At 43.2% G+C, this 27,058-nt stretch overlaps 1 protein-coding gene across 1 annotated transcript; it reads right to left on the bottom strand.

Moving 5' to 3' along the window:
* Positions 1-939: 939 nt before the first annotated feature.
* On the bottom strand, positions 940-26,968 carry camk2a (calcium/calmodulin-dependent protein kinase II alpha). The gene is made up of 18 exons (XM_062070190.1): positions 26,796-26,968; positions 26,174-26,268; positions 19,135-19,194; positions 18,423-18,477; positions 13,772-13,837; positions 11,661-11,733; positions 11,490-11,592; positions 11,255-11,338; positions 10,867-10,961; positions 10,670-10,792; positions 10,503-10,586; positions 10,380-10,422; positions 10,272-10,312; positions 10,078-10,126; positions 7,447-7,522; positions 7,276-7,370; positions 6,964-7,192; positions 940-2,133 (listed from the first exon to the last, which is right to left on the bottom strand). The coding sequence occupies exons 1-18, from the start codon at positions 26,855-26,857 to the stop codon at positions 2,130-2,132; spliced, it is 1,437 nt and encodes a 478-aa protein (XP_061926174.1). The 5' UTR covers positions 26,858-26,968; the 3' UTR covers positions 940-2,129.
* Positions 26,969-27,058: the final 90 nt, after the last annotated feature.

Below are 27,058 nucleotides of genomic sequence, written 5' to 3'. Positions count from 1 at the left end.
CAGTCAGGGCGTTGAGGGGATCCGGTTTGGTGGCTGCAGGATTAGGTCTCTGCTTTTTGCAGATGATGTGGTCCTGATGGCTTCTTCATCTGGCCAGGATCTTCAGCTCTCACTGGATCGGTTCGCAGCTGAGTGTGAAGCGACTGGGATGAGAATCAGCACCTCCAAGTCTGAGTCCATGGTTCTCGCCCGGAAAAGGGTGGAGTGCCATTTCCAGGTTGGGGAGGAGACCCTGCCCCAAGTGGAGGAGTTCAAGTACCTCGTAGTCTTGTTCACGATTGAGGGAAGAGTGGATCGTGAGATCGACAGGCGGATCGGTGCGGCGTCTTCAGTGATGCGGACGCTGTATCGATCCGTTGTGGTGAAGAAGGAGCTGAGCCGGAAGGCAAAGCTCTCAATTTACTGGTCGATCTACGTTCCCATCCTCACCTATGGTCATGAGCTTTGGGTTATGACCGAAAGGACAAGATCACGGGTACAAGCGGCCGAAATGAGTTTCCTCCACCGGGTGGCGGGGCTCTCCCTTAGAGATAGGGTGAGAAGCTCTGCCATCCAGGGGGGGCTCAAAGTAAAGCCGCTGCTCCTCCACATCGAGAGGAGCCAGATGAGGTGGTTCAGGAATCTAGTCAGGATGCCACCCGAACGCCTCCCTAGGGAGGTGTTTAGGGCACGTCCGACTGGTAGGAGGCCACGGGGAAGACCCAGGACACGTTGGGAAGACTATGTCTCCTGGCTGGCCTGGGAACACCTCGGGATCCCCCGGGAGGAGCTGGACGAAGTGGCTGGGGAGAGGGAAGTCTGGGCTTCCCTGCTTAGGCTGCTTCCCCCGAGACCCGACCTCGGATAAGCGGAAGAAGATGGATGGATGGATGGATGGATAACCATTCAAAGGAAAAAGTTGTGAATAATAAACAATTCACTAGTCATGTGAACACATGCTGTGGTTGGATCAACTTTTTTATTTACAACACTGGAGCACGACGCGCTTGCGCTCACTCAACACACATACACACACACACACACGTTCACTTCCTGTTACACGGCGAGCATGCAGCCACCGACACGTTTACGACGACGAGCATTTTTTACACCTGAGACGTGACTGTCAGCACGTGTAGCGCATCGTATCTCGTAGCCAAAGCAACGGCGGCTCACGGCGCTTAAAAAAAAAGGAGAAAAAGGAGCACTTCCTGTCTATTTGCATGACGATGTCATCAGCAAACAGCAGTAAGGTTCGGACCGCGGAGGTCGGAGGTCATAAAGTCACGATGAGCACGGCACCAAGAGAAATATTTCACTTTCAATAATGTCTTCACTTTCAAGCATGAGCAAACCAAAGTAGAGATAAATATTAGCGGGGGCGTGTGTGCGTGAGCAACGTTTTTTAAAAGCGCAAACAAGCTGACCTTTGACCCTGCCCGGAGGCCACAAGCCACACGATTACAAAGAGGAAGTAGTTACCAAGTTAAAAGCATGCAGTAAAAAGTCGCCCGTCCTAAATGCTAATCAAGCAGGTGCACGCGGCTTCAACCCCGAAACTGTCATTAATGATCGAAAAGTGTCATTTTGAGGAACGATGGCGTTAATAGTCACATGGTCATTGAGGGGCGGGGCCTATAGTTGACTGGAGGAGGAAGAGGAAATGTGTGCAGGTGTGTGTGGAAGCTCGCAGGTCGGAGAGGAAGCTTCTGGATGGAAAACAAACAATTCATGAAAAAAAATAAAAATAAAAATCGGTTTCATTTTCTTTCCCAGCGCCCTCTGCTGGATGACCATCCACTTTTGACTGTCACGGCATTTTTTGTTTTTGTTTACATTCACTAGTACATTTACATCGAATGAGTCACATGCTATGCTAACACGGTCTTTGTGCTAAAGCCTCCGGCCACTAGGGGGCGCTGTCACCTGTCACTCAGCATGTCATCTTGTTCAACTACGTCACGAGAGCAAATACGTACACCACCGAGTTAAAGTCTTTTCCGTGGGTCAAAAAAAGATTTGGCCCCGCCCACCCGTCCTCTTTCTCCATTTTCTCCTCAAACTAATTCCAGACGGTTGTGTCACATGCCGGGCCTGCTGTCAATCAATCGGTTGTCAAGGCGATAGTGATCCATTCAAAGGACAGGACGTCAGCTGGGTAGAAACAAAGACACCAAAAAGTCAGCGACAAACTTGGCATGAGAAAAACAAGTACATGATAAGGACGTTATAAAGACATGATGAATACAAGATGAGGACAAGATAAAGACAAAATAAAGACAAGATAAAGACATGATAAAGACAAGATAAACCAATATAAGGACAAGATATAGACAAGATAAGAACAAGATGAAGACAAAATAATTACATAATAAAGACAAGATACAGACAAGATAAGGACAAGGACAAGGTAAAGACAAAAATAAAGACAAGATAAAGACATGATAAGGACATGATAAATGTACGATAAGGACAAGATAAGGACAAAATAAGGACAAGATAAAGACATGATAAAGACAAAATAAAACAAGATAAGGACAAGATAAAGACAAAAATAAAGACAAGATAAAGACAAGATAAATACATGATAAAGACAAGATAAAGACAAGATAAAGACAAGATAAGGACAAAATAAGGACACGATAAAGACAAGATGAAGACAAGATAAATACATGATAAAGACAAGATAAAGACAAAATAAGGACAAGATAAAGAAAAGATAAAGACAAGATAAAGACAAAATAAATACAAGATTAAGAAAAGATAAAGACAAGATAAAGACATGATAAAGACAAGATAAGGACACAATAAGGACAAGATAAAGACAAGATAAGAACAAATTAAGGACAACATAAAGACAAGATAAAGACAAGATAAGGACAAGATAAAGACAAAATATGGACAAGATAAATACAAAATAAGGACAAGATAAAGAAAAGATAAAGACAAGATAAAGACAAAATAAATACAAGATTAACAAAAAATAAAGAAAAGATAAAGACAAGATAAAGACATGATAAAGACAAGATAAAGAAAAGATAAAGACAAGATAAAGACAAGATAAGGACAAGATAAAGACAAGATAAATACACGATAAAGACAAGATAAAGACAAGGACAAAATAAGGACAAGATAAAGACAAGATACAGACAAGATAAGAACAAAATAAGGAAAAGACAAAGACAAGATAAATACATGATAAGGACAAAATAAGGACAAGATAAGGACAAAATATGGACAAGATAAAGAAAAGATAAAGACAAGATAAAGACAAAATAAATACAAGATTAAGAAAAAATAAAGAAAAGATAAAGACAAGATAAATACATGATAAGGACAAAATAAGGACACGATAAAGAAAAGATAAAGACAAGATAAAGACAAAATAAATACAAGATTAAGAAAAAATAAAGAAAAGATAAAGACAAGATAAAGACATGATAAAGACAAGATAAAGACAAGACAAATACATGATAAAGACAAGATAAGGACAAAATACGGACAAGACAAAGACTAAATAAAGACAAGATAAGAACAAAATAAGGACAAGATAAAGACAAGATAAGGACAAAATATGGACAAGATAAAGAAAAGATAAAGACAAGATAAAGACAAAATAAATACAAGATTAAGAAAAAATAAAGAAAAGATAAAGACAAGATAAAGACATGATAAAGAAAAGATAAAGACAAGATAAAGACAAGATAAAGACAAGATAAAGACAAAATAAAGAAAAGATAAAGACAAGATAAGGACAAGATAAAGACAAGATAAATACATGTTAAAGACAAGATAAACACAAAATAAGGACAAGATAAAGACAAGATAAGAACAAAATAAGGACAAGATAAAGACAAGATAAAGACAAGATATAGACAAGATAAAGACAAGATAAGGACAAGATAAAAACACGATATAGACAAAATAAAGACAAGATAAAGAGAGACATATTAAGATGGAGAGAGACACTATGACTACATTTAGGCCGTGTTTACACTGCACACCAAACCTGTTTTTTTTGCCCTCAAGACACAGATGTGATATTTTTTGCAAATGTAAACGCTCCAAAGTGCTTCAAATCTGATCTTTCCACATCACATTCAGGCCACATAACGCCAACGACGTCACTCGTGTGCGAGCTCCGTCACTCGTGTGCGAGCTCCGTCACTCGTGTGCGAGCTACGTCACCCGTGTGCGGGCTACGTCACCCGTGTGCGAGCTACGTCACCCGTGTGCGGGCTACGTCACTCGTGTGCGGGCTACGTCACTCGTGTGCGAGCTCCGTCGCATGTGTGCGGGCTACGTCACTCGTGTGCGAGCTACGTCACCCGTGTGCGGGCTACGTCACTCGTGTGCGGGCTACGTCACCCGTGTGCGGGCTACGTCACTCGTGTGCGGGCTACGTCACTCGTGTGCGGGCTACGTCACTCGTGTGCGAGCTCCGTCGCATGTGTGCGGGCTACGTCACTCGTGTGCGAGCTACGTCACCCGTGTGCGGGCTACGTCACTCGTGTGCGGGCTACGTCACTCGTGTGCGCGGGGAAGTACGCAGCCTGCCAGAGGAAGTAGATACTTCATCACAACATCCTGTTTCGGCGAGTAAAGTCTTTTTTAGACGGCCACATTTTCAGTGCACCACTAGTCAACAATACACAAATAATATATGAATATATATATATATATTTTTTAGGAAGAAATACAGATCCGTGAAGTGGAATTGATGCTGTGGCGGATTTGTTTACATGTTACATTGCATAAGTTGTTGACAAATAAAGCTCCCGTGGATCCACGCTGATGTCTACTTAACAGCCATAAAAAGATTACAACCCTTACACTATATATGTATATATCTATTCATAAATTACTTTCTTTTATTTTCACGCAGAAAACACACATTTTTAAGGTGTGGCAACTTTTCTTTTATTTTGTAGTAGTAGTTGCGACTTCCTTGTTAATTTATAGAATTCGGTCAACTTCCTGTGTTTTCACTTTATCAAACTGCTCATGCAAGAGACGTCCAGGCCAGGTTGATGACACACTGGGGACATATTGGAGACTACATTGGGACCACATTGGGAACTACAGTGGGACCACATTGGGGCCACATTGGGAACTACAGTGGGACCACATTGGGGCCACATTGGGAACTACAGTGGGACCACATTGGGGCTACATTGGGAACTACAGTGGGACCTCATTGAGGCCATATTGGGACTAGAGTGGGACCTCATTGAGGCCATATTGGGGCTAGAGTGGGAACACATTGGGACTAGGGTGGGGCCACATTGGGAACTACAGTGGGACCACATTGGGACTAGAGTGGGACCTCATTGAGGCCATAATGGGGCTAGAGTGGGAACACATTGGGACTAGGGTGGGACCACATTGGGGCCACATTGGGACCAGAGTGGGACCACATTGGGGCCACATTGGGACCATATTGGGACTACAGTGGGACGACATTGGGGCCACGTTGGGATCACATTGGGACGAGGGTGGGACCACATTGGGACTAGAGTGGGACCACATTGGGATCAGATTGGGACTACAGTGGGACCACATTGGGATCACATTGGGGCTACAGTGGGACCACATTGGGATCACATTGGGACCACATTGGGATCAGATTGGGACTACAGTGGGACCACATTGGGACTACAGTGGGACCACATTGGGATCAGATTGGGACTACAGTGGGACCACATTGGGGCCACGTTGGGATCACATTGGGACTACCGTGGGACCACATTGGGACTAGAGTGGGACCACATTGGGGACGCATTGGGACTAGAGTGGGATCACATTGGGGCCACATTGAGATCACATTGGGACTAGAGTGGGACCACATTGGGACCACGTTGGGATCAGATTGGGACTACAGTGGGACCATATTGGGATTACATTGGGACTACAGTGGGACCACATTGGGACTAGAGTGGGACCACATTGGGGACGCATTGGGACTAGAGTGGGATCACATTGGGGCCACATTGAGATCACATTGGGACTAGAGTGGGACCACATTGGGACCACGTTGGGATCAGATTGGGACTACAGTGGGACCATATTGGGATTACAGTGGGACCACATTGAAATCACATTGGGGCCACATTGGGACTACAGTGGACCACATTGGGGACACATTGGGACTAGAGTAGGACCACATTGGGGTCACGTTGGGATCACATTAGGACTAGAGTGGTACCACATTGGGGCTACTTTGGGACCACATTGGGATCAGATTGGGACCACATTGGGACCATATTGGGACCACATTGGGGCCACATTGGGATCACATTGGGACTACGGTGGGACCACATTGGGGACACATTGGGACTACAGTGGGATCACTATGGGGCCACATTGGGACTAGAGTGGGACCACATTGGGGCTAGAGTGGGACCACATTGGGACCATATTGACACTTCAGTGGGACCATATTGGAGCCACATTGGGACGAGAGTGGGGCCACATTGGGATCACATTGGGACTACAGTGGGACCACATTGGGACTATATTGGGGCCACATTGGGACTAGAGTGGGACCACATTGGGGTCTACATTGGGATCAGATTTGGACTACAGTGGGACCACATTGGGATCATATTGGGACTACAGTGGGACCACATTGGGATCCCATTGGGATCACATTGGGGCCACATTGGGATCACATTGTGACTACAGTGGGACCAAATTAGGTCTACATTTGGGGCCACATTGGGGCCTGTGCGTGTGTATACTGGAGTGTGACAAAGATCTAATTTTAATTCAGTTTTTGAAAAAATCTGATTTTTGGCCACTTTGTCCTGCAGTGTTAACGTAGTCAAAAGATCAAATTTGAAGCACTTTAGAGCGTTAACACTGGCAAAAAAAAATCCTATCTGTGTCACTTGAGGGCAGATTTGGTGTGCAGTGTAAACGGGGCCTTTGGGACTTTTGTCATTTTGCTAGCATGCTGCTACAGTAAAGGTCAGGGGGTCATACTTGCTAAGCGTGGAGGCGGAGCCTGAGCGATGAAAGTGGACAATCTGCCACTTCCCGTCACGGCGGTGCCACACCCGAGTCTCCTCTGATTGGACGGTGCGTGGCGTCCCGTTGGCGTCGATGTACTGCGTCACGCGGATGTAAGCGATGCACGCCGCCTCCTCCCCCACCAGGTGGATGTGAGGGTTCAAGATGGTGGTGTGCACCGGTTTGCTGTTCTTCGACCACACTGACACACACACGCACACGCACACACGGTCAGGTGGATCGGAGTGCCAGCAGCATCGAGCGGACAGGAACAGGTTTGCTCACAATTTTCAAAATAAAAGCGATGGAAGTCCAACCCTTCGACCAGGTTCCCCAAAGCTTCGGGTTCAAACGCCGTCACGGCCGGGTCACACATTTTTCTGAGGAGAAAGGACGCGCGGGAAACAGCTCAAGGACTTCCTGTGGGGAACCTTCAAAATAAAAGTCGGCACTTACGTGTAACTCTCAAAGTCACCGTTACTGATGGCCTCGATTAGCATCTCCGTCACTTTGATGATGTCTTGCTTTCTCACTGAAACACACACACACACGCGCTACATTGACTACTATGTGTGTGTGTGTGTGTGTGTGTTCTTGTATTTCTGCCCTTCTTGAGACATCAACAGGGAAAAGTACCTTCCATATGAACAAGTAAGGACCGAAATCATGGTCCCAATACGGAAAAGCCATTGCATCTAATAGAGAATGTGTCATTTGCACCCCTTGTGGTGAAATCTATTTTTCAAATTGACTGTGTGTCAGATTTAAAAGGGCTCCTCTTGTGGTCAACATATGAAATAACGTGTGTGTAAAAATTTGAAGTGCTCCCCCTCTGGCCAACATATGTAATAACAAGTGTGTGTAAAAAATTTAAATGCGCCCCCTTTGGCCAAAATGAATTAAAAAATGTTTTTTTTTATATAGAGACATACTGTAATAACTTGAAGTAAATAATGAAGATTAAAAACCAATTAGAAACAAAACATTTAAAAAAAAAAAAAAAATAACTAAAAGCAGTCTTTTTCTCACAGTGCGTTGACTCTTTTCTTATAAAATTGGGAACAATTTCTCATGTTTTTTCTGTTTCTGTAATATTGCAATATTTTCTGGTAAAATTATTACTTTTTAATGTAAAATTATTACTTTTTAATGCAAAATGGCGACATTTGTCATATAAAATGCTGACTTTTATCATAATATTTTTTGTTGTTCTTGTAAAATAGTGACATTTTTTTAGTAAAATTATGACTTTTGTCATAATTTTTGCAGAGTAAAATTATTATTATTATTATAATATTGACAAAGTTTTCTTATAAAATTGTGACTTTTGTCGAGTAAAATTGTGACTCTTTTCATAAAATTTTTTTTTTTAAGCTTTTCTTGTAAAATTGCGACTGTTACTGAGTAAAATCCCAACTTTTATCATAATATTGCACAAAAATTATTACTTTTTAATGCAAAATGGTGACGTTTGTCATATACAATTCTGACTTTTGTCACAATAATGCCAATTTTTTTGTTCTTCTTGTAAAATAGTGACATTTTTTGAGTAAAATTATGACTTTTGTCATGATTATGCCGAGTAAAATTCCTATTATTATTATAATATTGCCAACGTTTTTAAGTTTTCTTATAAAATTGTGACTTTTGTCGAGTAAAATTGCGACTCTTTTCATAAAATTGCCAAAATCTTATTTTGTTATTGAATAAAATTCCAACTTTTATCATAATATTGCACAAATGTTCAGTTTTTCTTGCAAAATTTTGACTTGTGTGAGTAAAACTACCACTTTTATTATTAATAATGCCAAAATTCTAAGTTTTTCTTGCAAAATTGTGACCTTTTTCTTGTGAAATTCCAACTAATTTTTCACAACAAGTTTTTTTATATTTGCACAGTATGTATATATTATTAATGTTGTAAATACAAATCTTTATATATCTAGAAAGGGTGGTCCTAAAGAGGTAGGCATTTTTCGGAGGTCTCAAGAAGGTAAGAAATGCAAGAATGTGTGTGCGTGTGTTCTTGTATTTCTACCCTTCTTGAGACAAGTACCTTCCACATGAGGACCGGTGAACAAGTAAGGACCGAAATCATGGTACCAATACGGAAAAACCATTGCATCTAATAGAGAATGTCTCATTTGTACCCGTGGTGGTGAAATCTATCAAAATTAGGGTGGTCCTAAAAAGGAGGGATTTTTCAAATTGACTGTGTGTCGGTTTTAAAAGTGCTCCCCCTCTGGTCAACATATGTAATAATAAGTGTGTGGAAGAAAGCGAAATTTTTAAGATTAAAGATTAAAGTACCAATGATTGTCACACACACACTAGATGTGGTGAAATTTTTCCTCTGCATTTGACCCATCCCCTTGGGGAGCAGTGGGCAGCAGCGGCGCCGCGCCCAAATGCGCCCTCTTTGGCCAAAATTCATTAAAAAAATTCAATAAATATGTATATAGAGACATACTGTAATAACTTGAAGTAAATAATGAAGATTAAAAACCAATTACAAACAAAAAATTCAAAAAAACAAAAAAAACTAAAACCAGTCTTTTTCTCACAATGTAATATTGCAATATTTTCTCGTAAAATTATTACTTTTTAATGCAAAATTATTACTTTTTGATGGAAAATGGCGACATTTTTCATATAAAATGCTGACTTTTATCACAATATGTTTTGTTGTTCTTGTAAAATAGTGACATTTTTTTGTTGTTCATGTAAAATAGTGACTTTTTTTAGTAAAATTTGTCAAATTTTGTCATAATTTTTGCAGAGTAAAATTCCGATTATTATTATAATATTGACAACATTTTCTTATAAAATTGTGACTTTTGTCGAGTAAAATTCCAACTTTTATCATAACATTGCACAAAAATTCTAAGTTTTTCTTGTGAAATTGTGACCTTTTTCTTGTGAAATTCCAACTCATTTTTCACAAGCATAGTATGTATATATTATTAATGTTGTAAATACAAATCTTTATATATCTAGAAAGGGTGGTCCTACAGAGGTAGGCATTTTTTGGAGGTCTCAAGAAGGTAAGAAATACAAGAATGTGTGTGTGTGTGTGTGTGTGTGTACCTCTAGTGTCCTCGTCCTCGATGGTTGTGTTTGTGCTCTCGGAGGACTCCTGCGACAACAGGAAGTGTAGGTTGTTAGTACAGGAAGTGGCAAACAAGCAAAGCTATTTATTGACATATGATCAAACTGTGGCGTCTTCCTCCCTCCCAGCACAAGCTCCGCCCCCTGACGCCAAACAAACATCGAGTCATCACCTTGACGCCGTCGGCCTTCTTGTTGCCGCCGCTCTTTCCTCCTGAGGCGGAAGCACGACACGTCAACACGGCGGCGTCACTTTACCCTGCGGGGGCTGCCGGACTCACCTGAGAAGTTCCTGGTGGCCAACATGGTGGTCAAGATGGCTCCCTGGAAAGAGAGGAGAAACACGTCAGCCAATCAGGAAGAAACACAAAGCCACGCCCCCTTCGGTCCGCGAACCGGCCTACCTTGAGTTTGCGTCGGGCGTTGAACTTCTTCAGGCACTCCACCGTTTCCTGCCTGTGCATGCAGGACGCCACCGTGGAGCGATGCTGAGGGTGGGGGGGAGGGACACACGTCAGCCAATCAGGCGAGGGCACGAGACAAAGAACGGGACGAGGGTAAGCGTCCTCACCGAGATCCACGGGTGTTTGAGCGCCTCCGCCGCCGAGATGCGTTTGGCTGGATTGATGGTCAGCATCTTGTTGATAAGATCCTTGGCCTCCGGGGTCACCGTGTCCCACTCGGGGGACGGGAACTGTGGGCGGGGTCAAGCAGACGCTAAGCCAACGCGGCGACGGCGGTTTGATTCCAAAAAGTCACGTGACCTACGTCGTACGCTCCCGCCTTGATCTGCTGGTACAGCCGGTGCTGGTCTTCATCCCAGAACGGGGGGTAGCCCACCAGCAGGATGTAGAGGATCACACCTGGGGACACACACAGGACACACCTGAGGACACACCTGAGGACACGCCCAGGGGACACAAAAAACACACCTGAGGACACACCTGAGGACATGAGACAAAGCTGAGGAGACAGGACATGCCCCAGGAGACAAATCCTACTTTAGACACACCAGAAGGACATAAGACACGCCTGAGGAGAGGAGACAAGGAGACAAGTGGCGGAGGCAAGGACATGAATAGAGACAACAGGTGGAGGAAGGGGAGGAGTCAAGGTGGTCAAACAAGGAGACAAGTGAAGGAGATTGCAATCTGACCACAGGCCCACAGGTCCACCGCTTTCCCGTAGGGGTCCTTCCTCAGGACCTCGGGGGAAAGATAGCCGGGAGTCCCCGCGAAACCTGTAGACACACACACACACACACACACACACACACACACACACACACACACACACACACACACACACACACACACACACACACTTCCTTAGCAACTTGGCTGCTGGGTGGTTGTCATGGTGATATAATGATGATGATGATGTCATCGTACCAAACCACGCCTGCTGCTCGCCCTCCACCTCGATGGCGAGACCGAAGTCGGCCAGTTTGACGGCGGCGCCTTTGGACTTGGAGGCTAGAAGCAGGTTCTCTGGCTGGAAGAAGACCACGCCCACATGTCATCACCACAGCACTAAGAACCGCGCTCGGCTGGAAAGCTAACCTTCAGGTCTCGGTGGACCACGCCCATCTGGTGACAGTGAAGGACCGCCTCCAAGATCTGTTGGATACAATGACTGTGGACATGTGGACATGGTGGACATGTGGACATAGTGGACATGTGGAGATAGTGGACATGGTGGACATTGTGTACATGTGGAGATAGTGGACATGGTAGACATGTGAATATGTGGAGATGGTGGACATGGTGAACATGTTGTGCATGGTAGACATGGTAGACATGTGAATATGTGGAGATGGTGGACATGGTGAACATGTTGTGCATGGTAGACATGGTAGACATGTGAATATGTGGAGATGGTGGACATGGTGAACATGTTGTGCATGGTAGACATGGTAGACATGTGAATATGTGGAGATGGTGGACATGGTGAACATGTTGTGCATGGTAGACATGGTAGACATGTGAATATGTGGAGATGGTGGACATGGTGGACATGGTGAACATGTTGTGCATGGTAGACATGGTAGACATGTGAATATGTGGAGATGGTGGACATGGTGAACATGTTGTGCATGGTAGACATGGTAGACATGTGAATATGTGGAGATGGTAGACATGGTAGACATGTGAATATGTGGAGATGGTGGACATGGTGAACATGTTGTGCATGGTAGACATGGTAGACATGTGAATATGTGGAGATGGTGGACATGGTGAACATGTTGTGCATGGTAGACATGGTAGACATGTGAATATGTGGAGATGGTGGACATGGTGGACATGGTGAACATGTTGTGCATGGTAGACATGGTAGACATGTGAATATGTGGAGATGGTGGACATGGTGAACATGTTGTGCATGGTAGACATGGTAGACATGTGAATATGTGGAGATGGTGGACATAGTGAACATGTTGTACATGTGGATATGTTGGACATGGTGACCATGTTGTACATGGTGGACATGTGGAGATGGTGGACATATGGACATGTGGATATGGTGGACATGTGGATATGGTGGACATGGCAGACATGTGGATACGATGGACATGATGGACATGTTGTACATGGTGGACATGTGGAGATGGTGGACATGTGGACATGGTGGACATGTGGATACGGTGGACATGTTGTACATGGTGGACATGTGGAGATGGTAGACATGTGGATACGGTGGACATGTTGTACATGGTGGACATGTGGAGATGGTAGACATGTGGACATGGTGGACATGTTGTACATGGTGGACATGTGGAGATGGTAGACATGTGGACATGGTGGACATGTTGTACATGGTGGACATGTGGAGATGGTAGACATGTGGACATGGTGGACATGTTGTACATGGTGGACATGTAGACATGGTGGACATGTGGAGATGGCGGACATGTGGACATGGTGGACATGTTGTACATGGTGGACATGTGGAGATGGCGGACATGTGGACATGGTGGACATGTTGTACATGGTGGACATGTGGAGATGGCGGACATGTGGACATGGTGGACATGTTGTACATGGTGGACATGTAGACATGGTGGACATGTGGAGATGGCGGACATGTGGACATGGTGGACATGTTGTACATGGTGGACATGTGGAGATGGCGGACATGTGGACATGGTGGACATGTTGTACATGGTGGACATGTGGAGATGGTGGACATGTGGACATGGTGGAGATGGTGGACATGGTGGATATGGTGGACATGGTGGACATGTGGATACGGTGGACATGTTGTACATGGTGGAGATGGTGGATATGGTGGACATGGTGGACATGTGGATACGGTGGACATGTTGTACATGGTGGACATGTGGAGATGGTGGACATGTGGACATGGTGGACATGTGGAGATGGCGGACATGTGGACATGGTGGACATGTGGATATGGTGGAAATGTAGATATGGTGGATATGTGGATATGGTGGACATGTGGATACGGTGGACATGTGGATACGGTGGACATGTTGTACATGGTGGACATGTTGTACATGGTGGGCATGTGGAGATGGTGGATATGTGGACATGGTGGACATGTGGAGGTAGTGGATATGTGGACATGGTGGACATGTTGGAGATGTTGACATGGTGAGAGAGGGACACGGGTCAAAGGTGGTGATGAGTACTGCCACCTGTCGTTTACTCACCTAGCATCAGCTTCACTGTAATATTCCCGGGCTACAATGTCCTCAAACAGCTCGCCACCCGTCACCCTGACGGACACAGCAACACACCTTGTTGTCATGGAGACGCACACTCAAATGACTTTTTATCATGTCATCTCCATATCAGTGCCTCCAGGATTTCAAACGTTTTTTTGTTATTGTTGCCAAAAATGCTTCAATTCGCAGCAACTTTTTCAGAAAGTTGCAGCAAAAGTTGCAATATTTTTAGACTTTTTTTTAACAACATTGAATCAACTTGTGATTTTATGAAAGAGTTATCAAAATGTTAAGTTTTCTTTGTAACTTTAACTCCATGAATCAATTTAAGTGGCCTACTGAAACCCACTACTACCGACCACGCAGTCTGATAGTTTATATATCAATGATGAAATCTTAACATTATAACACATGCCAATACGGCCGGGTTAACTTATAAAGTGACATTTTAAATTTGCCGCTAAACTTCCGGTTCGAAACGCCTCTGAGGATGACGTATGCGCGTGACGTAGCCCGGGGAACACGGGTATGCCTTCCACATTGAAGCCAATACGAAAAAGCTCTGTTTTCATTTCATAATTCCACAGTATTCTGGACATCTGTGTTCGTGAATCTGTTGCAATCATGTTCATTGCATTATGGAGAAGGAAGCTGAGCAAGCAAAGAAGAAAGTTGTCGGTGCGAAATGGACGTATTTTTCGAACGTAGTCAGCCACAACAGTACACAGCCGGCGCTTCTTTGTTTACATTCCCGGAAGATGCAGTCAAGATGGAAGAACTCGGATAACAGAGACTCTAACCAGGAGGACTTTTGACTTCGATACACAGACGCCTGTAGAGAACTGGGACAACACAGACTCTTACCAGGATTACTTTGATTTGGATGACAAAGACACAGACGTGCTACTGTGAGTATGCAGCTTTGGCTTCTAAACATTTGATCGCTTGACCGTATGTGCGCAACTTTTTTTTGCGTATGTACGTAACTTTTTAAAAATATATAAGCTTTATGAACCTTGGGTTAGGTGAACGGTCTTTTGGGCTGAGTGATTGTGTGTGTTGATCAGGTGTTTGAATTGTATTGGCGTGTTCTATGGAGCTAGGAGCTAGCAGAGGAGCTAGGAGCTAGCGTAACAAACACGCAGGTGTTTTTATGCAGGATTAATTTGTGGCATATTAAATATAAGCCTGGTTGTGTTGTGGCTAATAGAGTATATATATGTCTTGTGTTTATTTACTGTTGTAGTCATTCCCAGCTGAATATCAGGTACCGTGAGTATGCAGCCTTGGCTGCTAAACATTTGACAGCTTGACCGTATGTGCGCGTCACGTACGTAACTTTTTAAAAATATATAAGCTTTATGAACCTTGGGTTAGGTGAACGGTCTTTTGGGCTGAGTGATTGTGTGTGTTGATCAGGTGTTTGAATTGTATTGGCGTGTTCTATGGAGCTAGGAGCTAGCAGAGGAGCTAGGAGCTAGCATAACAAACACGCAGGTGTTTTTATGCAGGATTAATTTGTGGCATATTAAATATAAGCCTGGTTGTGTTGTGGCTAATAGAGTATATATATGTCTTGTGTTTATTTACTGTTGTAGTCATTCCCAGCTGAATATCAGGTCACCCCCGGCTCTCACAGCATCTTCCCTATCTGAATAGCTTCAACTCCCCACTAGTCCTTCACTTGCACTTTACTCATCCACAAATCTTTCATCCTCGCTCAAATTAATGGGGAAATTGTCGCTTTCTCGGTCCGAATCTCTCTCACTTCATGCGGCCATCATTGTAAACAATAGGGAACTTTGCGTATATGTTCAATTGACTACGTCACGCTACTTCCGGTAGGGGCAAGCCTTTTTTTTTATCAGATACCAAAAGTTGCAATCTTTATCGTCGTTGTTCTATACTAAATCCTTTCAGCAAAAATATGGCAATATCGCGAAATGATCAAGTATGACACATAGAATAGATCTGCTATCCCCGTTTAAATAAAAACAATTCATTTCAGTAGGCCTTTAAACAAGTTGAAAAACTTATTCGGGTGTTACCATTTAGTGGTCAATTGTACGGAACATGTACTTCACTGTGCAATCTACTAATAAAAGTTTCAATCAATCAATGAGGCAAATGATTTCAATTAGGGATGTCCGATAATATCGGCCTGCCGATATCATCGGCCGATAAATGCGTTAAAATGTAATATCGGAAATTATCGGTATCGGTTTTTTATTATCTGTATCGGTTTTTTTTTATTTTTTATTAAATCAACATAAAAAACACAAGATACACTTACAATTAGTGCACCAACCCAAAAAACCTCGCTCCCCCCATTTCTTTCTGTTATCAATATTCTGGTTCCTACATTATATATCAATATATATCAATACAGTCTGCAAGGGATACAGTCTGTAAGCACACATGATTGTGCGTGCTGCTGGTCCACTAATAGTACTAACCTTTAACAGTTAATTTGACTCATTTTCATTAATTACTAGTTTCTATGTAACTGTTTTTATATTGTTTTACTTTCTTTTTTATTCAAGAAAATGTTTTTAATTTAGTTATCTTATTTTTTATTTTTTTTTAAAAAGTACCTTATCTTCACCATACATGGTTGTCCAAATTAGGCATAATAATGTGTTGATTCCACGACTGCATATATCGGTTGATATCGGTATCGGTTGATATCGGTATCGGTAATTAAAGAGTTGGACAATATCGGAATATCGGATATCGGCAAAAAGCCATTACCAGACATCCCTAATTTCAATATATTAAAAAGAACAAATAATGTGTTGATGTTTTACTCATTTTATAGTAGACAAACTTAAAAGTAGACGCTAGATGGCAGTAAAAGCATATACTTATTTAAATTACCGTATCGTTTTCATTCATTATAACTATTAATAGTAATACATTATTATAGTTACACCAGCAAAGTCCGCCGTCTGCTCTGTCGTCCACAAGTTGGAGACTTGTTTCTCTGAGTTTGTTTCACACTTGAAACGTTTGTGTCCATCCTAAACATTTATTTATGTTCCAACACTTTTAAGCCTGCACCTTTGCAACATTTGTGAACTGTTGAGAACAATCTGTAGAGCTAATTTTTGTTGGTAAATAGAGGGATTATCATCACACTTCAACATCTCTAACGTGTAAATGCTGCCTCTTTGTTAGGTCAGCATTGCAAATGAAAATAATGTTTTTAATTGTCTTACCCTGGATGACTAAATGTTAAATATATATATAAATACATGTCAACTAGGAAGTACATATTTATATACTACATTACCCAGAAAGCTTAGCGCTGTAGACAGGAACAGGAAGTAGGTGTGAGCTAAAATAAAACTTTTTGACTCGGGGGGGCCCCATAAAACAATTTAGCCAGGGGCCGGGCCGTATATCTATCTATATATATCTATATATATATATAGATATATATACACTACCGTTCAAAAGTTTGGGGTCACCCAAACAATTGTGTGGAATAGCCTTAATTTCTAAGAACAAGAATAGACTGTCGAGTTTCAGATGAAAGTACTCTTTTTCTGGCCATTTTGAGCGTTTAATTGACCCCACAAATGTGATGCTCCAGAAACTCAATCTGCTCAAAGGAAGGTCAGTTTTGTAGCTTCTGTAACGAGCTAAACTGTTTTCAGATGTGTGAACATGATTGCACAAGGGTTTTCTAATCATCAATTAGCCTTCTGAGCCAATGAGCAAACACATTGTACCATTAGAACACTGGAGTGATAGTTGCTGGAAATGGGCCTCTATACACCTATGTAGATATTGCACCAAAAACCAGACATTTGCAGCTAGAATAGTCATTTACCACATTAGCAATGTATAGAGTGTATTTCTTTAAAGTTAAGACTAGTTTAAAGTTATCTTCATTGAAAAGTACAGTGCTTTTCCTTCAAAAATAAGGACATTTCAATGTGACCCCAAACTTTTGAACGGTAGTGTATATATGTATATACGTATGTATGTATATACTGTATGTATATATATATATATAGAGTATATAATATATATTTATATACATATACATATATATATATATATATATATATATATATATATATATATATATGACTGAAAGAGTGCACACTAGTTGTCATGTTATCAATGGAAAAATGGAAAAATGCATTTTTAGACCATATGATTTGCCTGAGCGGCTAGGAGACACCGAGAGTAACAAGCGGTAGAAAATGGATTAGAAAGGACAGATTAAAAAAAAAATTATAATTTAACATGGGACTTCCCGCAGGCCGGATTTTGTGTGGGGACCCCTGGTCTACATAATGCAAACTGAAGTTTTGATTACAAAATGTGACGTGCGCTGTGGAGCAAAAATGATGCTGATTGGCCAAAAAAATACAAGGAAGTTGATGGCTTTGGACAAAGTTGCGAGGCTGCGCATAATTCGGATTGATTGAATTTGCGTGATCGTGGAGGGACTTCATGCTTAGAAACGTTCACAACTATGTGGTCTTGTGCTCTAAAACAAATAGCAGCATATAGCTCCTTCGCGGGGGAAATGTCCTGCTTTTCCCAGCAGCCTTGAACGCAACAAGAGCGCCTCGCGTGACGTCACGCATGTCGGCGTTATCGCCATAGGGACACAACTCACAAGTCGAAGATGAGGTAATGATGAGCCTCCTCGGAGATGCTGTCGTGGAGACGCACTGCAACACAAAACACACGCGCGTCACACACACACACACACACACGCACGTCACATGATCCATTTCAACTGCCCGTATCGTTGAGTTTGAAGGACTCGATGGTGAGCAGGTGGGTTTGAGGGGGAAATGACCTCAGGTGCACTAAAGCCACCAATCAGGAGGCTCTGTGTGGAGGAGTGTCCAATCACAGCTCTGTGTGGGTGGGTGATGCTTGCAAAATAGTGAGGAGGGTTACATAACTGTGTGTGTGTGTGTGTGTGTTGCCAGGCAACAGTGTCTTTAGGTGAAAGCGTCAAAAAGCTCTCTCCTCACACGCACGCACCTGTTTTAAAGCGCTGAGAGACAATGATTTTTTTCTTGAACACTCCCACACACTAAAGCAATTCTGTGTGTGTGTGTGTGTGTGTGCGTGCGTGTGTGTGTGTGTGTGTGTGTGTGTGGGCAGCAGTAAGCCTATTACACAAGAACCGTGGACGTGTCGGGGCAACATTTAGGTGGTCAAAGTCGACCTGGAGCTCTTTAGAAAGACACTTGTAGAAAGAACGGAGCCTTTTTTGTGAGACACGATGACATCACATGAATTATCCATGTTGCCGTTAGCGACGTCTCCATAATTCATCGCCTTCATCCATTTTTCATCGCCATTTTTTCACTCACCGATGTTCGGGTGCTTCAGTAAACGACAGATTCGAGCTTCCCGGTCCAACTTCTGATGATCTGTGGAGAGGGGGAAAAAAAGGCAGTGGTCAGCACATCGCGGCCCTCTGGTGTCACACCAGTATCACTGCTTTTCCATCCATCCATTTCCTACCGCTTGTCCCTTTCATTGAATGAATATCGCATATTACTAATTTTTCCTCATCCATAAAAAGATCAAATTAGACTCTGGACACACACTTCCCTGAACTCTCCACAGGTGTTGGACTTGAACTTTCCATAGAAGTGGAGTTTTCCCACTGTGGTGGCAAGCACATGAACTCACCACTGATATTTGACTATTCCACTGTATTGACAGACACCTACAGTCGTGGTCAAATGTTTACATACACTTGTAAAGAACATAATGTCATGGCTGTCTTGAGTTTCCAAACATTTCTACAACTCTTATTTTTTTTGTGATAGAGTGATTGGATGGAGTTTGGTTGTTTTATGAATTTATTATGGGTCTACTGAAAATGTGAGCGAATCTGCTGGGTCAAAAGTATACATACAGCAATGTTAATATTTGCTTACATGTCCCTTGGCAAGTTTCACTGCAATAAGGCGCTTTTGGTAGCCATCCACAAGCTTCTGCTTGAATTTTTGACCACTCCTCTTGACAAAATTGGTGCAGTTCGGCTAAATTTGTCGGTTTTCTGACATGGACTTGTTTCTTCAGCATTGTCCACATGTTCTCAATGGGGTTTAAGTTAGGACCTTGGGAAAGCCATTCTAAAACCTCAATTCTAGCCTGATTTATCCATTCCTTTACCACTTTTGACGTGTGTTTGGGCTCATTATCATATTGGAACGCCCAACTGCGCCCAAGACCCAACCTCCGGGCTGATAATTTTAGGTTGTCCTGAAGATTTTGGAGGTAATCCTCCTTTTTCATTGTCCCATTTACTCTCTGTAAAGCACCAGTTCCATTGGCAGCAAAACAGGCCCAGAGCATAATACTACCACCACCATGCTTGACAGTAGGATTGGTGTTCCTGGGATTAAAGGCCTCACCTTTTCTCCTCCAAACATATTGCTGCGTATTGTGACCAAACAGCTCAATTTTTGTCAACTTTCCTCCAGAAAGTCTTATCTTTGTCCAAAGCAAACTTTGGACGAGCCTTAAGGTGTCACTCCTGGAGCAAGGGCTTCCTTCTTGCATGGTAGCCTCTCAGTCCATGGCGATGCAAAACACGCTTGACTGTGGACACTGACACCTGTGTTGCAGCAGCTTCCAATTCATTGCAGACCTGTTTTTTGGTGGTTCTCGGTTGACTCTTGATCATCCCGACCAATCTTCTCTCAGCAGCAGGTGATAGCTTGCGTTTTCTTCCTGATCGTGGCAGTGACAAAACTGTGCCATGCACTTTATATGTACGAACAGTTGCTCTTGGGACCTTAAGCTGCTTTGAAATGGCTCCAAGTGACTTTCCTGACTTGTTCAAGTCAATTATTCGTTTTTTCAGATCTGTGCAGAGTTCCTTTGACTTTCCCATTGTCGCGTTTGTAACCGAGTCTAATGACTGCATCACATGAGCCATATTTAAATGGGCTCAAAGAAGACAACAGGTGTCGTCAATCCTAATCACTCACATGAAGTTATGAGGCCATGCCATGAAGCTAATTTGATTTGATTGTAACTTTTCTACATCACCAAAATTGATAATGTATGTTGCTGTATGTATACTTTTGACCCAGCAGATTTGGTCACATTTTCAGTAGACCCATAATAAATTCATAACAGAACCAAACTTCATGAATGTTTTTTGTGACCAACAAGTATGTGCTCCAATCACTCCATCACAAAAAAATAAGAGTTGTAGAAATTATTGGAAACTCATGACAGCCATGACATTATGTTCTTTACAAGTGTATGTAAACTTTTGACCACGACTGTAAATTCACCACTACCATCGTAGTGACTGGCACAAGAACTCACCACAGAAGTTGGACTTGAACGCATCAAAGGAGTGAAACTATCCCACTGTAGAACCAGGCATCTGACTTTACCACCAATGTATGACTATTCCACTGTGGTGATTGACACCTGAACCCACCACTGATGTTTGACTATTCCATTGTAGTGACAGGCACTTGAACTTACCAGAGAAGATGGACTATCCCACTGTAGTAATAGACACCCGAACACACCACCTAAGATAGACTAACCCACTCCAGTGACAGACACCTGAACTGACCACAGAAATGGGACTATCCCACTGTAATGACAGCCACCTGAACACAGCACTTATGTTTGACTATATAATTTTAGTGATGGACACCTGAACTCACCACAGATGTTGGACTATCACTACATTGGGATAGTCCAACATACATCTGTGGTGATAAGGTGATACGACACCCAAACTCACCATATATGCTGGTTTATTCCAGTGTAGTGGCAGGCTCCTGAACTCACCACAGACATGGGACTATCCCACGGTAATGACAGCCACCTGAACTCACCACAAATGTTGGACTATTCCATTGTAGTGATAGGCACCTGAACTCACCACAGAGGATGGACTATCACACTGTAGTATTAGAAACCCAAACCCACCACAGATGTTGGACTAACCCACACTGGTGACAGACACCTAAACTCACCACGGAAGTGCAACTATCCCATTGTCGTGGTAGGCACATGAACTCACCACAAATGCTGGACTATCCCACTGAAGTGACAGCCACCTGAACTCACCACTGATGTTTGACTATTGCATTGTAGTGCTAGACACCTGACCTCACCACGGATGTTGGACTATCCCATCCTAGTGGCAGGGACCTGAACTCACCACTGATGTTTGAATATTCCATTGTAGTGATAGACACCCGAACTCACCACAGATGTTGGACCATCTCATTGTAGTGACAGGCACCTGAACTCACCACAGATGTTGGACCATCTCATTGTAGTCACAGGCACCTGAACTCACCACAGAAGTTGGACTATCCCTCTCTACTGGCAGGCACCTGAACTCACCAAAGAAGTTGAACTATTCCACAGTAGTGGCAGGGACCTGAACTCACCACTGATGTTTGATTATTCCATTGTAGTGCTAGACACCTGACCTTACCACAGATGTTAGACTATCCCATCCTAGTGGCAGGGACCTGAACTCACCACTGATGTTTGAATATTCCATTGTAGTGATAGACACCCGAACTCACCACTGATGTTTGAATATTCCATTGTAGTGATAGACACCCGAACTCACCACATTTGTTGGACCATCTCATTGTTGAGACAGGCACCTGAACTCACCACAGATGTTGGACCATCTCATTGTTGTGACAGGCACCTGTACTCACCACAGAAGTTGGACTATCCCACTCTACTGGCAGGCACCTGAACTCACCAAAGAAGATGAACTATCCCATTGTCGTAGCAGGGACCTGAACTCACCACTGATGTTTGAATATTCCATTATAGTGATAGACACCCCAACGCACCACAGATATTGGACCATCTCATTGTAGTGACAGGCACCTGAACTCACCACAGAAGTTGAACTATCCCCAGTGTTGGGCAAACTACTTGGAAAATGTAGTAAACTGAGCTACAAGTTACTTTTGATTAAATGTAGCTAAGCTACAGGAGAAGCTATCCCTGTAGAATTGTAGCAAGCTACACGGCAAAAGTAGCTAGCTACATCAAAGCTACATTTAACAGCATTTCTATCTATGGGCCCACGTGTATAATATCAATGTTAATGTAACTGAGAGTGTACAAATGGACCATTACTATTAACTATCTGTCATTTAGCTGGGGTCCCCGCACCTCACTGTATGTATTTATTTAGTTTGCCTTTTCTTTGGCCCGCCCCTGTAATGTTATTCATTTTCTCTACCTACTTTGAAAAAACCCCAGCATCTATCTATATCTTGACAAACAAAAAACAATTTTCTTTGTGTTGTTAGGGAACATTTGGTAATAGGTATGTGCAGTAAAACGTTTCATGAACGCAACTCACCTTAATGTGTTCCTAAAATTGTGTTGAATGTCTTAGATGGAGAGAACAGTTATGATTTTGGTTTACAGAGTAAACAAATACAAATTAAGGTTTTGGGCATTGTTTTTCTCTACACGCAAACATTTGTCTACATATGGCTAATATGGACGTCGTCTTCATCACTAAAGGAACAATCTAATCTGCGAGAGAGAATCCATCTGCCATTTTCAAGTTTTTTTTGAGTTGTCAGATTGAAGCGTCCCTCTGTCTCCGACTCCTGTCTGTTATGATTTTGCTTACTACTTTCGATGACCCGCCTTATCTTGCCTCTTAAGGCCAGTCAGTAATGTTTCGCCCTAACCTAAGCCAATTGTGACTCTTCATATGAACAACCAATCATTGTGGATTTTCTCCGTATGTATGATTGTTCTCATTCATCCAGGTCATTGTCTTTTCTCCATATTTTTTGGCCTGGATACGCAGTCCATTTTCTCTCTTTGTAGCTTTAATGTAAGCTACATAGCTACATGTGTCTAAAAGTAGCTAAGCTACAGGAAAAGCTACTCGTTAATAAATAAGTAGCTAAGCTACCGCCAGGCTACTGGAAAATGTAGTCAAGCTACGTAGCTTAGCTACATGTAGCTTGTTACTGCCCATCACTGACTATCCCACTCTACTGGCAGGCACCTGAACTCACCACCAAAGTTGAACTATCCCAGTGTAGTGACAGACACCTGAACTCACCACAAAAGTTGAACTATTCCAGTGTAGTGACAGTCACCTGAACTCACCACAGAAGTTGAACTATCCCAGTGTAGTGACAGACACCTGAACTCACCACAGAAGTTGAACCTGACAAAACATGGGCTTTTTAAAACACAGCATTTTAGAAAAAAATAAACAAATTCTTACCTATAATAGGTTATTCACAGTGTATGTTTCAGTTGTACATCGTAATGCGCAACCATATGCAGCATTCTTATCCACTTTTCATAGCCTCTGCCCCCACTAGTATAGGCAGCCATAGGCAGTAAGCTCAAAGTGAAGTTTCTAATCTTCCTGTCTATCTATTGTGGATATAACATAACTCACCACAGATGATGGCCTATTTATCACTATCCCAGTGTGGTGTAGGCACCTGAACTCACCACAGAAGTTGAACTATCCCACTGTAGTGGGCGGCACCTGAACTCACCACAGATGTTGGACTATCCCATTGTAGTGATGGGCACCTGAACTCACCACAGTAGTTGGACTGTCCCACTCTACTGGCAGGCACCTGAACTCACCACAGATGATGGCCTATCTATCACTATCCCAATGCAATGTTAAGCACCTGAACTCACCACCGATGTTGAATTATCCCACTGTAATGGCAGGCACCTGAACTCACCACAGAAGTTGAACTATCCCACTGTAGTGGCCGGCACCTGAACTCACCACAGATGTTGGACTATCCCATTGTAGTGATAGGCACCTAAACTCACCACAGTAGTTGGACTGTCCCACTCTACTGGCAGGCACCTAAACTCACCACTAATGTTGGACTATCCCATTGTGGTGATAAGCACCTGAACTCACCCCAGATGTTGGACTATCCCATTGTAGTGATAGGCACCTGAACTCACCACAGATGATGGCCTGTCTATCACTATCCCAATGTAGTGTTGAGCACATGAACTCACCACCGATGTTAAATTATCCCACTGTAATGGCAGGGACCTGAACCCACCACAGAAGTTGAACTATTCCACTGTAGTGGTAGGCACCTGAACTCACCACAGATGTTGGACTATCCCATTGTAGTGATAGGCACCTGAACTCACCACAGTAATTGGACTGTCCCACTATACTGGCAGGCACCTAAACTCACCACTAATGTTGGACTATCCCATTGTAGTGATAAGCACCTGAACTCACCACTAATGTTGGACTATCCCATTGTAGTGATAAGCACCTGAACTCACCCCAGATGTTGGACTATCCCATTGTAGTGATAGGCACCTGAACTCACCACAGATGATGGCCTGTCTATCACTATCCCAATGTAGTGTTAAGCACCTGAACTCACCACTGATGTTGAATTATCCCACTGTAATGACGGACACTTGAACTCACCACATAAGTTTAACTATCCCACTGTAGTGACAGGCACCTGAACTCACCACAGATGTTGGACTATCCCATTGTCGTGATAGGCACCTTAACTCACCACAGTAGTTGGACTGTCACACTCTACTGGCAGGCACCTGAACTCACCACTAATGTTGGACTATCCCATTGTAGTGATAAGCACCTGAACTCACCCCAGATGTTGGACTATCCCATTGTAGTGATAGGCACCTGAACTCACCACAGATGATGGCCTGTCTATCACTATCCCAATGTAGTGTTAAGCACATGAACTCACCACCGATGTTAACTTATCCCACTGTAATGGCAGGGACCTGAACCCACCACAGAAGTTGAACTATTCCACTGTAGTGGTAGGCACCTGAACTCACCACAAATGTTGGACTATCCCATTGCAGTGATGGGCACCTGAACTCACCACAGTAGTTGGACTGTCCCACTCTACTGGCAGGCACCTGAACTCACCACTAATGTTGGACTATCCCATTGTGGTGATAGGCACCTGAACTCACCCCAGATGTTGGACTATCCCATTGTGGTGATAGGCACCTGAACTCACCACAGATGATGACCTACCTATCACTATCCCAATGTAGTGTTAAGCACCTGAACTCACCACTGATGTTGAATTATCCCACTGTAATGACGGACACTTGAACTCACCACATAAGTTTAACTATCCCACTGTAGTGACAGGCACCTGAACTCACCACATATGTTGGACTATCCCATTGTCGTGATAGGCACCTGAACTCACCACAGTAGTTGGACTGTCTCATTGTAGTGATAGGCACATGAACTCACCACAGTAGTTGGGACTGTCCCACTCTACTGGCAGGAACCTGAACTCACCACAGATGTTGCAGACTATCCCACTGTACTGGCAGGAACGCAAAGTGGTCAAGTCTCACCTCGAGCGGAGAGTTTCTTGGTGTTGATGATCTTGGCGGCGTACTCCTGACCCGACAGTACTTTGACACAGCGACGCACCACGGAGAAAGCGCCCCTGAAAAAGACACACACAACTTCAACGTGTCTTCAAGTGTTCACATCTCCATCTTTCTGTCATCATCAACCAATCTCAGGCTCCTGTGAGCAACGCAGCCAGAATGACGAGGATGATGCTCGACATTCCTCCGCAGAAAGTTTCATGAAAAATATATCTCCTTTTCCAGAATACACCCACACATGTTATGTAAGAGACCTGTGTGTGTGTGTGTGTGTGTGTGTGAGGGTGGTGAGTGGGCTGAGGTCAGAGAGGTGTTCCACTCATCATTTTATCTCTCGCTCTTTCCATCCGCAACCTATCTAACATAAATATTAATATACCGGTAAATACATACGCACAATATATGTCTTTGGTAATAGTATGCTTCGGACACACAAGGACATTGTACTATCCATCCCCGTTGTGTGTGTGTGTGTGCGCGTGCGTGTGCGTGTGTGTCACATGCAAAGTTGATCACATATAATTCATTGAAAAATTGATTAGTGGAAAGAAAAGTAACAGTTACTAATCTCAATACCACTTACTTGCCCAGCTCCTCGTACAGTTGGTACTCCTCCGTGAAACGAGTGCAGATGACCGTTGCCATGGCGACTCGGCGGGGAGAGGGTCAGGGGGGGGGGGTGTCTTGTCTTCCTCGGAGGAGACGATGGTGAGATGAAGATGCAGACACTTTGTGTCCGCGCAAGCAGATGAAGAAGATGGAGGGATGAAGAGCGACTCCTTCCCCTGGTTGAGCTCCCCGCCCACTCGCCCCCTCAGCCAATCACGGGCTGGGACACACACGCGG

This window comes from Entelurus aequoreus, linkage group LG14 (genome assembly GCF_033978785.1).
Source record: "Entelurus aequoreus isolate RoL-2023_Sb linkage group LG14, RoL_Eaeq_v1.1, whole genome shotgun sequence".
Taxonomy (NCBI): Eukaryota; Metazoa; Chordata; class Actinopteri; order Syngnathiformes; family Syngnathidae; genus Entelurus; species Entelurus aequoreus.
The sequence above is the reverse complement of the archived record's forward strand: the minus strand, read 5'-3'. Positions and strand labels throughout refer to the sequence as shown.